At 40.1% G+C, this 13730-nt stretch overlaps 1 protein-coding gene across 1 annotated transcript; it reads right to left on the bottom strand.

The window, feature by feature from the left end:
* Positions 1 to 244: 244 nt before the first annotated feature.
* Positions 245 to 12387, bottom strand: ANKEF1 (ankyrin repeat and EF-hand domain containing 1; the record flags this gene model as incomplete). Its single annotated transcript, XM_082048415.1, has 9 exons — positions 245 to 475; positions 1517 to 1660; positions 2863 to 3014; positions 4239 to 4465; positions 7180 to 8002; positions 8898 to 9021; positions 9792 to 9941; positions 11339 to 11538; positions 12042 to 12387. 9 exons carry the CDS (start codon positions 12385 to 12387, stop codon positions 350 to 352), a joined length of 2292 nt encoding a protein of 763 aa, XP_081904541.1. The 3' UTR covers positions 245 to 349.
* Positions 12388 to 13730: the final 1343 nt, after the last annotated feature.

Here is a 13730-nt window from a genome sequence, read left to right as displayed (position 1 = left end):
GCTTTAAGTAGTAAGTGTAACGTATCTTCCAGGAAGAAGTTTTATGTTGGGGTGAAAAATAGCCTGATAAAGCCATACCTTCACAAAGACAAAGGATGTGTGTGTGTGTCACAACAGCAGCCATGCCATAAAGTACGTTGAGCCAGCTCCAAGACTTAGAATCACATGAGACTCTAGACTAAGACCTTAACAAAAGATTGTAAGCGGAAAAACTTGCTACCGTTGTTTTTAATCATAAGTGAGATACGTTTACTGAGCGCTGCACGATTCCTTCCTTACAGAGGAGTAGCATTTTAGATCTTTGTCCCCTCAAAATACGTGCTGAAGTAGCTTCTTCCAGCTGGTGTGCTTATTGCACAACTTTTCTATTAAAGGGGGTTGTGGAGCTTTCCGAGCGGCCACCAAGAGCAAGGTATTCACGGAGCAATTCCTGCTTTCTTACTAGCTCCTCTGTTGCAGCTTCAGGCGACCAAATCTAGAAAGTAAAGGTATTTGTAGTTAATTTCAACATGACTTCTGCAACTGAAGCATTAAGAGGACACTGTTAACCAAATAGAGCCATATTCTGGCACTCCTTTCCATCCTGAGACGTACAAGAAAACTAGTGTGGCTTCCCAGAAGATACCATGACATTTTGTGTATGTATAAGCAGGGCATCCTCTTGTCACTTCAAATCTATAACATGCCATGGGCTCCTATCAGGGATAAAGTGGAAAAAAAGATGTAAAGGTAATTGTTGAGAATGACTGACTCAGGCCCAAGATCCTCAGAGTGGAAAATAGTAATTAGTTGTAGAGTCACTGGCAATGTAGCCTTACTCCCCTGAGACCACTGCAGAAACCAGCACAAATCAGGGTTAGGGAAATGGTAACAAACGCCTAACAAAGCTTCTCAGTCAGCAATGGTATTCTTTTCCTTTTTAAGGAGAAAAAAATATTTACAAAATTACTTCTCTGTGATCATCTATTTCTTGGTTATTTGTGAATGAGTATTAACAAGTCCTTGATACAAAAATTATATTTCCAGTATGCTAACTCTAGGTAGTAAATATTTAGTGTACTGTGATCCATTTAGTTCAGTAACTGTCACTGACATGAGTATTAATAATCATCCAATAACTAGTTGAGAAGGCAAATTAGAAGCTGATGCTGGTCCTATGCACAAGGGCTCCTATCCTTTAAGTGTAGGAATGTAAAAATCCACACCATGAACATAGTTGCATTTGTATTTTACCGTGGCTCCACTTTAATCCTATTTTAAAATCTTATAAGAGCCTGATTTCCATGATAATTTGTTTTATGTATATATATGCGTATATGTATATAATACGTATGCGCATATATATGAACTCTTTCGTTTACCATTGTTTTGTGGTGACTTGTCTAGCCTGTGTCACGTCATCTATAAGTTAGTCAAATTGTGAGGTCATTTCATCAGATTGTTCCGGGTTTTGATCTACAGCAAGGTCTATCTTTAAATTAATGTGTAACTGCTCAAGTTTTGCTACTGTACGTACTTTTCTGGGTTTGAATGTGACGCCCTCTTTCTTGGTAGCACCACTGGTTATCAAAGAGTTCAGATAAATAACACTCTCCTTAGGGGAACGCGCTTTCTTTTCAAGAATTGATTTTTCTATAACTGGCAGAGATACCTGTGAAGGCTGAAAGAGAAGTTATCAGTTATACAAATACAGCACATTTGGAAGCAAGGCACACATCCCGCATCTTCTGATACTTCTTTTGATATCTTTACTGTGCGTGTATTTTTCTTAATCTGTTCAAGATCTGTCTTTCTTAAAGCTGATATTTTATTCTTTTTTAATAACCCAAAATTGTGAGGGGAGACCCTTTAAAAGATAGAGGATAACTCCCCTTCTTGGACACTAAAACACTCACCGCTCTTTAAGACTCCCAAGGCAATCACCTTGTACTGCTGGTGATCCCAACCTGTGCTGGGTGATGAATAAATAAGCACCCAACGTTGTCATCGTCTTGCCTATGGAAGTCCTATATATCCCTGACAAATTCAGAACATTTTGGAAGGGGAAAACCAACATTTGGCTACCAGCACGTATTTACTGCACCACCCAGGGCAGGACGGCTGGAGGACGCTTCCAGCAATGCAGATAAAACTGCATTTTCTCTCTGAATAGCATTCTGAGTCTGACTAACAAGTACCACTGGTAAATCAGGAAGATCTCATCTACAAGAAGACAACCAGAATGTGGTCACGGAGGCGGATGTCAGCTTGGGAATGAGGGCAATAGGAAAGTTCTCAAGGCTCCTGGTGGGTGCAGGAAAGGCATCCAGAAGTACAACAGCCAAACATCAGTCTGGGATTTGAGAAACAGGACTTGGGTCAACGGTAGAAGAGGAAGGGTACAAGATAAGGTGGGAAATGAGACGTCAGCAAGGCTGGTATTGCCTCAATTAATTTGATTAGCAGAATAAAAAGATCTTTCTACTAATTCGAAGGGCCTTGGTCTTATCCTATGAAGAAACAGGTGCTCCATTTAAGAAATTAGTTACCAGTTGTTTAGGATTTACCACATCAGAGCTGGATGATCATAAACTTCAGGAGGAGGGGGAAAAGAAGCGGAAATGGTTTTGTGTGTCCTGTCAGTTATGTAGGACATAATTCTTAAGTGGCATTGGGGGAGACATGAAGTTCATACAATCAACAAGTCAAAATTTCAACCGATGAACAAGTACTAGCAAGAATGAGTATTGGCTTTGGAAAATACTCACTTCAACAAAACTGCCTGATTTATAGCTTTAGAGAGACATGGATGGCAAATAAATGACAGAAAGAGGTACTCTACTAACTACTAGCGAATCAATCCTTTGCTACCATCTCTCATACCTCTTTTTTCACAGCCTCTACAGGCTTCAGTGTAGATTTTTTCTCTGCTGCTTTTTTTTCTGGTACTTCTGGCAAATTTTCCAGTTCATTTTGGAGCAGATCAATTATTCGAGAATCTGCGAATGCTTTAGCAATATCCAGAGCATTCTTTCCTGTGTTTAAAAAAATCAAATACCTATATAAGGCATGGAAATTAACCTTGGCACTTGTTATTGCAACTGGATCATGACACTACAGTCAACTGAATTTAATCAGGCCTCTATTTTATTATATTAAGTGCTCAGTGTGCCAGCAGCGTGCCTGGCATTGATGTGAGCATGGCAGTCATCAGCACCGCTTGTAGAAATAAGGGCTTGCAGAAACGAGCCTTGAAACTAAATACTGCAGGAATTCTTGGAGCGGTTGCTAGGCTCTTAATGTCCTAACGTTTGCAGCTTAAGTTATAATTTTGACCTGTGAGAGCTGAGAGTATTTAGCACTAGGAGATGGCTGGCACAATACAAGGTTAGGAATGTAGACTGAGCTATTACAGGTATCTTCCTTTTCCACTGCTTGCCCTATGGCTGGCAAGGAGTGAAGGGAAAGCCCCGTGGTTTAAGTTATGCCAGACACTTCGGTGCCTAAGAAAGGAAAAATACTCCTGGATCTTATGAGATGAGACCCTGTGGCTGTGAACAGTTATGAGACTAAACTGCCGTGTGAACAGAAACTTGACACGGTAACAGAAATGGAGAATACACATCCCTTCTAGAAGAGGGTTTCACCTATAATGCATTTTAGGAAGGAAAGTCTCATTATGTAGCAATATTGCTTCCTATGTTAGAGCAGGGGCTTAAAATAGAGGAAATAATACTGGATGGGGAATCTGCTGAGAGGAGGTAACGCTTCAGTATCAGCTCAGATTTTTTCCTGTTAAGTAGTTTTTTTCTCTGGGACTAATATTTATATGCTAAGCAGCAAGACTTTTTTTTTAACCAGTGCTGCCTGTGCATAAAAATAAGTGATTTAAATGGGTGGCAGAGTACATACTAGGCACAACTAAAATCTAATTTTCCATCAAGTAATATTAATAACTAGCTAATTTTTTTCATTAAAGCTATTATAACTCTGTATATATCCTGTGAGGAGCAATAGCCTCTTTAATCATGTAATTTATCATGTTACTTTATTTTCTAGATGCATAAAACCCAGCAAAGCTGACTCCTTAGTGACTCCATACTGTAGAAACCTAATAGAATCGAAGTCTTACCTTCCTCCCATTTCTGACAGCAATCACAAATTCAGAACACTTCTCAAAGTGTTTGAAGAATATTTTTTTTAATAAAACATGTATACACATAAGAAAACAGACCTTTTGGGGAGAGATTGATATTTACCATTGCTGTTGGTTATTTGGATGTCAGCACCCACAGTGATTAAAAAATAGACTATATCCAGTCTGCTGATCTCGATGGCTCTCATTAGCGGGGTGGCGTTGCCTATTGAAAGCGCATCCACTGCTGCTCCAGCCTCCACGAGCAGTTCAGCGATATCCAGGTGTCCGTTATAGCACGCGTGGTGGAGGGGAGTCCACATGAAATTGTCTGTTGCGTTTATATCTGCCCTACAGAAGAGTAAGAGGAGATGTGGCAGGTGGAGCCAGCTACTAGATATAGTAACATCCACAGCTCCAAGTACAGTCAATGTTAACTGCCCACTGCAAGGGCATATTCAATGTAAATAACATTTTCATATTGCCACTCATTTTAGTATCTGATATATTGCTTGTCTTGGAATATTAATTGTAAGAGTGTGCCTGGGTGGTGATCACATCCCACTTGAAGCCAACACAGTGACCTCTACATGGAGGTTTTCACAGGTACAGAGAAAAACAAGCATTCAAACAGCTTAATCCTGTCAAATGCAGGTAGTGTTTGTGCTCCAGCTCCACAGAGAATGGCAAAAAGCAGATTAACGAATTGAAAAAAAGAATGCTCCTGGGCCAAGAACAGGTGCTCTAAAACACATGGCAAAACTGCCTGCTGTCCAATTTATAAATGAGTTAGACAAGGTCTATTTCAGAAAATCTGAGGATTTAAAACTTTTTCAGCCACTGTGCCACTGGACTAGATTTGTTTCTCCTCCCATGTTAAAACTGGTGTGTTTTGCGGGATGCAAGGGCTACTTTGGGGGAAACATTTGCAATATGCTGCCTTCAGATGAAGCTGTGGGGAAAAGTATTGTCAGCCCTTTAGCAACCGGCTGCCTTGGGAGCTTTCGGGCTGGGGTCATGCAAGCCATGAACGAGCCACTAGAACCCTTAATAGTGTTAAAAGGGAAGAAATATGGTTCCCATAGCTTTTCAGAAAGCACAGTCCATGACCATGCCCAGATCTGCGATCTCCCATGCGTGCCATGGACCTAGAGGTCCTGAACTCAATCAGGGGCACTGTCCCGTTTAGGGACAAAGAGCTGATGTCTTCCCAGAACACGCGGGGGGAGGGAGAAGGAAGAAAAATTACGAGTGAAGCTGCTTCCTGGGATAGCTTTTTGTTCTGCTGGTCGGATGGTTAATATTTAAGACTAGATCAAAAGAACTGATTCATCTGTTCATCTTGTTTAAATTTTTTATCTTTTTCAGAATTCTACCTTTGGTGAGATCTTATCACAGTAAATTCCCCAGACTTATCAGTTTTACCACTGTTATCTTTCAGTTGCTTAGCCATTATGGTTTATTCATTTGCTGTTGTCATTTCCTTTATATTTCTCATTAAAATAAGCGGTTCCAGTTATTCCACTTTCTCTCTCAACCCAGCCTCCACACCAGTACTGATACTCTGTCTGCCCTTGAATCCTTTTTGCTGCCTTCACTCTACCAGTAACAAACCGATTGAACAGACCAGGAACAACACAGCACTGACTTAAAAATTCTTTAGCATTAAATTTATCTTTAGCCCAAATTAAATTTACCTCTCAGCCTTGCTAGAACAAGATAGAAAGCAGATACCGCCAAATTATGTTTAAACCTCAGCATTTTCTATAGCTCTGGATAAGTGTTTTGTTTTCTATTTGATGCGGATTTGTTGTAACACGTTGAAAAAGTTGTGTTGTAAGAAGCATTTGAACTTCCATGCCAAACTGAGAGTATCTGAAAGTCCATGCTGTTAAGAGATGCAAAGCTAAACACTGTACTGACCACTTTACACTTTCTGCTTTAGGTCAATTTAAAAATCTCAACATTGGTACTTTTTTTTTTAAACTGATTTATTACATTTCTAGGTCCAATTGTTAAATATGATGTGACTCCAGTGCTGTCTAGTGAGGTTTAACACAAGCAGTTGAGATTAATTTGCTGGATTAATTTGCTAACTCTTGCATCCTTATCTTTGGAAGATCTGAATATGCACGTTTACACAACTTTCCATATGCTCCAGGAATGTCAGTGTAATTACCAGGGAGAAAAAAGATCCACGTGCTGTTAAATCACTGCAGGAGCTGGAGCAACAACTACAGCCACTTATTCTGAGAAATGAATGTTAAAATGAGTTCTAGCTATAGGTAGAGAACAAAGCTAATGTAAATATCTCTGAGAAATGTTCATTTAAGCATTTATGTGAATGACTACAGCAGTCTAACAAAAAGAAGAGATTATGCTATTACACCAGTACAACTGAATCTTTCTTGAATTGCTTTCATTTCTAAGCTGTCATTGAGATTTTTCACAAGTGTGCCTGTAGGCTACAGAGTCGCTGAAGCATTTCTAAAGGGAGGAACGGACTAAACAGGAGCACGCGCTTCTGGTGTAAATCCTGCTGCCTCAGCCTGCTGAGGAAAGCGATTATAAGGCTGATCCCCTTAAAACATTTGCATGCAAAGGCCCTGGCATGTGGAACAGAGAAGTCCAGGATTGCCTTGATGATTTCAGGCAAGTCACTTGAGCCAGATTTCTCCAAAATCATTTATCTGATGTTGAGTGTTCGGTTTTGAGGATGCACCGTTTACGGCGTGGATGTGAACAAAGTGCAGTTCCAATAGACTGGATTTGTAGGCACTCTACATCTGACCAAAATGTCAACAGCCCAGACACCAAACATTTCAGATCCGGGAAACATACCTCTTGGGTGTTTCTATTTCCCTGTTACTGAAATGTGAAAAATAATAAACTGATCCTCTAACTCAGGATCTTATGGAACTAACTTTAATGCTAAATGTTATGTCAATAAAATAAAAACCCATAGTTTGTTGCATCCAAATGTTTACTGGAAATTGATGCTTTTTGAAAGCCCTTCCAGAATATCAGTTAAAAAAAAAAAACAAAAAAATCAGAAATGATCTTACCCCTTTTCCAGAAGATACTGCACCAGATCTATGTTCCCAGTTGCACATGCAGTCATCAAAGGTGTTTTGTAATATTTATCTTTTATGTCTACTGGCACACCCTCGTCAAATGCTTTCTGTAGAGACACAAAGTCTCCAGCTCTGACCAGGTAGTTAATATTCATGTACACTTTCCTTGGCTCATCTATGTACCAGACACGGTCGTCGTGCACGGGATGGGCAGATGGGTGGTCTCGGTTAAAGCGGTCACTATCAGGAGTGTCCTGAATAACCTCGACCATGTACAGAGGGAAGCCGTCTTCCCTATGCGGACACACGCTCTTCGGCATAACACAAATCGGCACCGGGACGGCAACTCCTTTTTTGCCTCTTCCTTTCCTCCCTTTCTTCCCCTTCTTCCTTTTAGGTCCAAAAGCTGTTATAAGGCAACTTTTCTGCAAGTATTTAAAGCCCTTAAAAAATTCTTCTACGTTGATTCCCTCGGGCTCAGACCCTTCGTGTTTTTCAGCAATCATTTGTATTTGTTCAATGTCCACAAAGGCACAGTGCTTCTGAATAAGCGATATAAAATCAGCTTTAGTTACCAGCCCATCTTCCTGCTTGACAGCCTCAAACACCTTGGAGAGGGCATCCTGGTGCTCTAAGGACCAGTCATACAGCTTCAGTGCCCAGAGCGGGTTTTCCTCCTCAGCCTCAGGCTTGGACTGTTTTTTAAAGTTCTTTTCAGCTTTACGCAACTCTGCTGTTGCTGCTTTAAAACCACCCTCCTTGGCAACAGCTCTTGGGGTCTTTTGTGACAAGTTCATCCATGTAGGATCACAGCCTAAAAACACGGACACAATTTCACTGAAAATGCAGTGGGATTCCTAATTACGTAATATAAAAGCCTTTTAATATACATGCAACTAATTGCCACAAGTCTACAATTTTATGCTGTTTTAATTATAAATAGCAATAGTAGGTGGAAGCACATTATTGATAGACTGGAAGGTTAGCTATGTGTCCATACTTGTTTCCCAAAGGGAGAGTCACTGGATAACCCCTGCTCTACTTATCCATCTGCTCATGAATATGTACAAAAAGGCACGAGTTCCGTGAAAATTTTACTCTCTTTCTTAAAGCAGGAAGAGCAATGTTAAGAGGACACAAAGATTAAAATGTCACTTACCGTTCTATATCCCAAACTTGCAATTTGGTGATGGACCACTGGTTAAACATTTGAATTACGAGAACAGTATGTAGGATTTTGCACAGTGCTCATGAATCAAAGCTTGAAGTGGCACAATTATCTGATTAAGTTGGAAAATGACTGCAGCTTCTTTGGAGTATGTTTCAATAGCTATGGGTGCCAAGTTTCTCCATAACTACACTGAGATAATTTTTTAAATGATCAGCAAACCAAAAATTAATTTTCTATTGGAATATTCAATAGGATACTTCCAAAAACAACTAAAACCAGAAGCATTTAATACAGTCCGGTTCTAAATTATACAAACCTATGATGTTTCTGCTGCTTTCTTTGAGGAATGTTTTATCTCGGCCACATTAGTAGAAATCAGTCATAATAGCCTATGTTAGGCACATCTTAATGAGAATTACATACACCACATGATACCTCAGAGAGTCAAATCTTTCATAGATGCCCAAGTGAAATCTTTCCTTTAGCACAGAAAAAATAATATACAGGATTGTTGCCAAGTAAAGTGTTTTTAATGTACCTCTTTGTCCTATAAACTTGCAGCACATTGCAAATCCTCCCTCTGCAGCATAATGAAGCGGTGTGTTACCATTCATGGCAATCAGGCCCAAGTCTCCATTATAAGCTGAAATAATCCTCAACACCTAGAAAAAAAAAGACAGAATCACCAAAAATCTTATTTGTTAAGATGGGGAAGGGTGAGAATGATTTATAAATAAATGCAATATCATCTATTCCCAGTTTATATAGTGAAGTTCTCTCCCATGCCCAGCTGGTCAACGTGCACGTAATATTCAAATTTTTTATAGTACTGTGATTATTTAACTGAGGAAATAAAAACTTTGTTCAGTTGTAGGTATCAAGGACAAGCTTCACTCCTGCCAGTCAACTGCAGGTCCCTGTCTTAAAGTAATGCTGACATTGCATGCACAATCAAAACTGCATAATTTTATATACTCTCAGGATGATGTGTGGGATCAGGAAGAAAGCGCCTACCTGCAGCTGTTTGCTTCTGCCCTTCTTGTAATGGGAATGTTTCATCCAAGTTACACAGCTGGGAGATGCTCCACATTGAGAGAAACAAGCTCTCCGGTGGAGCACCCATATGAGCACACACACTCAGAGGTACCTTAGCAAAAAAGGCTCTGCAATTATGAGAGGGATTCTATCACTGCTGGATTCCCTTTGATACTTAAAAAGAAGCTGGTTTTGATTGCTGATTGTGATGCTTTGATTAGCTGAGATACTGGACTCAAAAAAAAAAACCCAACCCAAAAAACAAACAACCACAACAACAACAACAAAAAAACAACACAAAAAAACCCAAAAAACATGCAACCCCCCAAAAAACAAACAAAAAAACCACCTCAGATTGGGCTTTGCAACCATGTTCTAACGCCACAAATGATGATACCTCAAAATGGCCTCCTTTAGCTGCAAAATGTGCAGCACTGTGTCTTTCAAAGTCAAATTGGTTGACATCAGCTCCTCTCTCAAGCAGACCACGCACCAGCTCGAGAGCGCCTGCTCTTGCGGATTCCATTAGGACTGTGCGACCCGTCGCCTGCAAGGTAGCAAGAAATAAATTCAGAATTTGTTTTGTCTGCTAATTCAGGTTGGAGCAATATGATCTGATTGTTGCAAAGTGGCATAAAATTAAAGGTCTCCTTTTAGGTATTACCAAAAAAAGGAGACACGTCTAGTAGTTTCAAAGATACTTGCAAGTAGACTTTAAGAATCTAGTTATGATGCTGCTAAAATATGAGTAGTCAAATCCCAGAAACCCAAGTACATTAGTAGCTCCGGTCCCTTGAATTGTCCCTATGAAAATCAATTCCTTAGTTAAGGAATTCCTTATTCTGTGTGCATGATCTCATGCATGTTTACAAAACCTAACACAAAATACCAGCATAAGGGGCTGTGGCTGGAGGAGTGCTACAGGGAAGGCAGAGCGACTGGGGAATTTCACTACTGTTCCCTCTGAGAGGGAAAGTTCCCATTCTAATACATTAATGCTATGTCTTTTTCTATATAATACTGTATGTTTGTGATTAGCAGGATCTATTTTCTTTATAATGGCTGATTTTGGTAGATCTGGTGACCTTACCAAGAGCAGAGCACATCCAGAATCAGGGATTGCCTGCCACTAACATCTGGACCTACAGCAACACTTAGAATATCTGACTTGCCAAATTTCTCTGGGTGTAGCAAACCATTCCCATCGTGTGAACAGGTTATGTGCCCATCATATTACAAAAAAATGCAGGTTTCTCATATTGCAGGTGCACTGAGTGCATGAATCAGACATGTGCATGAAAGGATCGGATAAGGATGTCCAAACATTGGTTTTACTATAGCTACAAGCTAGGAGGGATGCTGCAAAGCTAGGACCAAAGCAAAAGCCATGGGTAGCTTTAAAGGAAAGCTTGAACTCCTTGACTTGGTCAATAGCACCGAGCTCCAGTCCTTCAGGTCTTTGTTAAATTAAGGAAGTAAACAAATAAATGACTAAGACATGCAAAAGAGAAAAAAAACAGTTTCTTATGCTTCATCCTTGCCTTGATTTCCCCATCAGGTTATGTTGACTCACCTTTTAGTGGATATTATTTCAACTCTGAAACCTTCAGGGCATATCAAGGCAAAGTACAAATCAGCACTTCTCCAATGAAGTCCAGTGAACTGCAGCTGCTAAAAGCTGGCCCAGTTACATTTTGGGTTTGTAAAATATTTGCACTCTAATCTAGAATAATCTAGATCAGGATACGTGGTTCAAGCAGAAGACTTAAATCCCTGCTCCTGCGAAAAAGGGTGGTATAGAACAAGGGAATAGGTATGGCCACAGAGTTAAGCACTTGTCACTGCTTATTTTAATGTGAGGATTTAAGGTCACATATTCTAGCCATCTAATAACTATTCTATATACTCCTGTATATATGTTCATAGTTACAGAAACATTCATACTGGGTTCATTCCATGGGGATTTGCTCCTCTTTCCAAGAAATTCAGACATATTTCTTCAATATCATGAGCTTGCTCACAGGCTTGTAGAAATACAGGCTTCCCATTAGTAGTACAGTTGTTAACATCTGCACCATGATCCAAGGCAATTTGCGTGCAGTGGTAGTGCCGCTTTGTAGGTAACATGCAGTAAAACAAAACACCTGCAAAGAAAAACAGCAGGGATTCTGGTGCAATAGTAAATTATTAGAAAGGTTACTTAGGCTGTAATCTTCACAGCTGACCAGACAGACTCCTTCAATAGAGGCCCATTAACTTCTCTCAGGGTATATACATGCAAAAAAGATTTCTATTAATAGAATAATAATATTATTAATTAACATTAATAGTTTAGAGCCTTTGAACTTGGGGAGTAAACCAGAATTTAAAATATGACAGGTCACGGGAAGAATACGATTCTCAATCGCAAGTTGTCTTTCAGCTATGTACAGGACAGAGGTATGATTTAAAGGCCTAGACTGTTCAGGGAGAATTATTTTCCTTGTCATCAAAGCTCTTATGACCATTAGCTCCTGTTGAGCTGTAAGGATTACCCTCAACCACGGCTCCTCTCTAGAGACTGGACACAACATTTGCAACAAGGGTGTAACACAGTAAGGAGTCATTTCATGGTATTTCTGGTCTGATGAGGTTCCCTTTTACTTACCTTTCCCTTCATTATCCACAACAGTCATGTCTGCTTTAGCTTTTACTAATAAATCCAAAATCAACTCATGGCCTAGCTCAGCTGCCTTCATTGCTGGAGTACATCCCATTTTGTCCTGGACATCTGGGTGAGCTCCCTGTTCCAGCAAGAAGCTGCACATGTCACTGTCATTTTTAATGCAGGCCAAATGAAGGGCACTAAATCCTTCCTCAGGCTCTGTGAAATTCAGGAGGTTTGGGAATCCATTCTGGACCAGCTTTTCTATTTTCTTCTTATCTTTCTGGTGAACGCACTGAAGAAGTTTGTAGATCTGTAAGTTTAGAAGTCTGTAATCTACTGGTAACATCCCAGAATAAGAAAAAGTGGCTTCTTTCAAGGAAGTAATTTCTGCATGGGGAGAGAAGAAAACATGTAAATGTGGAGATGAGATTATAATTACATGCCAGGAAGAACAGGAATCAAGCTACGTTCAAGGCATGAAAATATCCACTTTAACTTGACAGCGCACCTAGCTTTGAATTAATTAATCTCATTTAGTATGTACAGCATATAGAGATATAATATAAATACATGTAGCACCTTGCAAAATTATTCTTTATAGTCTTCAAACTGTTCTGAACAAGTTTCATTTGAGGTGAAAATTAAGTTGAGAAACTGCAAGGTAGCTGCTTTCCATTCAAGTAAATGTTATAATCTACAACAACTTGGAAGCCTAAGGGGAGACTGATCCTCTGTCATTTTAGTACCTCAAAGTGAAAAGAAAAAAAAAAATTACAAGTCACAGTGTCCTCTGCACTTACGGAACATAAAACTGATACTAGCATCACCTCATCGGTACCTGAGCACCTTCATTTTTTTGGTAGCTGATGCACGACTTTCCTGCCGGGCTACGTACATAACAGAGTAAATTGCATTTCTCTGCAGCAAAACCCTCGGCGAAAAAAAGATGCAGACAGTGAGGCACTGGTCTGGAAAATGGTTACCCCTGGCGATACAACACATGCTTAAGAAAGTGTGCTGCAGGAAACCAGCTTTGCAGTTGCCTCGATTCTGATTACTTTTTTTTGGTCAGGCTTTTTAGCCACTTTTAGCTGGTCTGAGCACTAAGGATATTATAAGGACGATTTCTGAAGATTCTGTAAGTGGATGGGAAGCTTCAGCAAGCCTTGGGTCAGCCTGTCCTCCAAAAATGACAATGTGCTTACACACCCAAGCAACTACAAGTTTTAGCTGTTCCTGACAGCGTCCACAGCAGAGACGCAGCAAAGGAGCAGGGTACAAGTGGCACAGGCTGTTGCAGGAACAGCTGTGGCTTTGAGAGGCAACAGGACAATCAGCAGCACCAGTGGGAAAGGTGGACATGTGCTGCGCGTGTTAGACACCACAGAGTAGGGCTGAAAAACAGCAAACCACAAAATATTCTTGCAATGTCCCTGTATATATGTCCAATGATGATTTAAACTACATGGTTAGGTATTACTTGCTCCCTACAACCTGTCTCATGCAGGACACGAGACTGACAGCACACCTTGCACTTACTGCACACTTTCCGTTTTGCTCACAGGGCGATGTGTTACACTCCATTACAATTTTAGCCCAAATTCAGCCTGATCAGTTTTTTCTCAGTGCTTTTGAGATGCTTATCATGGTATTCTTTTAATACTTCACACACAGTAACAAAATTATTTC

The sequence above is a fragment of the Streptopelia decaocto genome, assembly GCF_964273445.1.
Source record: "Streptopelia decaocto genome assembly, chromosome: 3".
In the NCBI taxonomy this organism is placed as follows: Eukaryota; Metazoa; Chordata; class Aves; order Columbiformes; family Columbidae; genus Streptopelia; species Streptopelia decaocto.
Note: the sequence above shows the minus strand (reverse complement) of the source record. Positions and strands in the feature narration are given on the sequence as shown.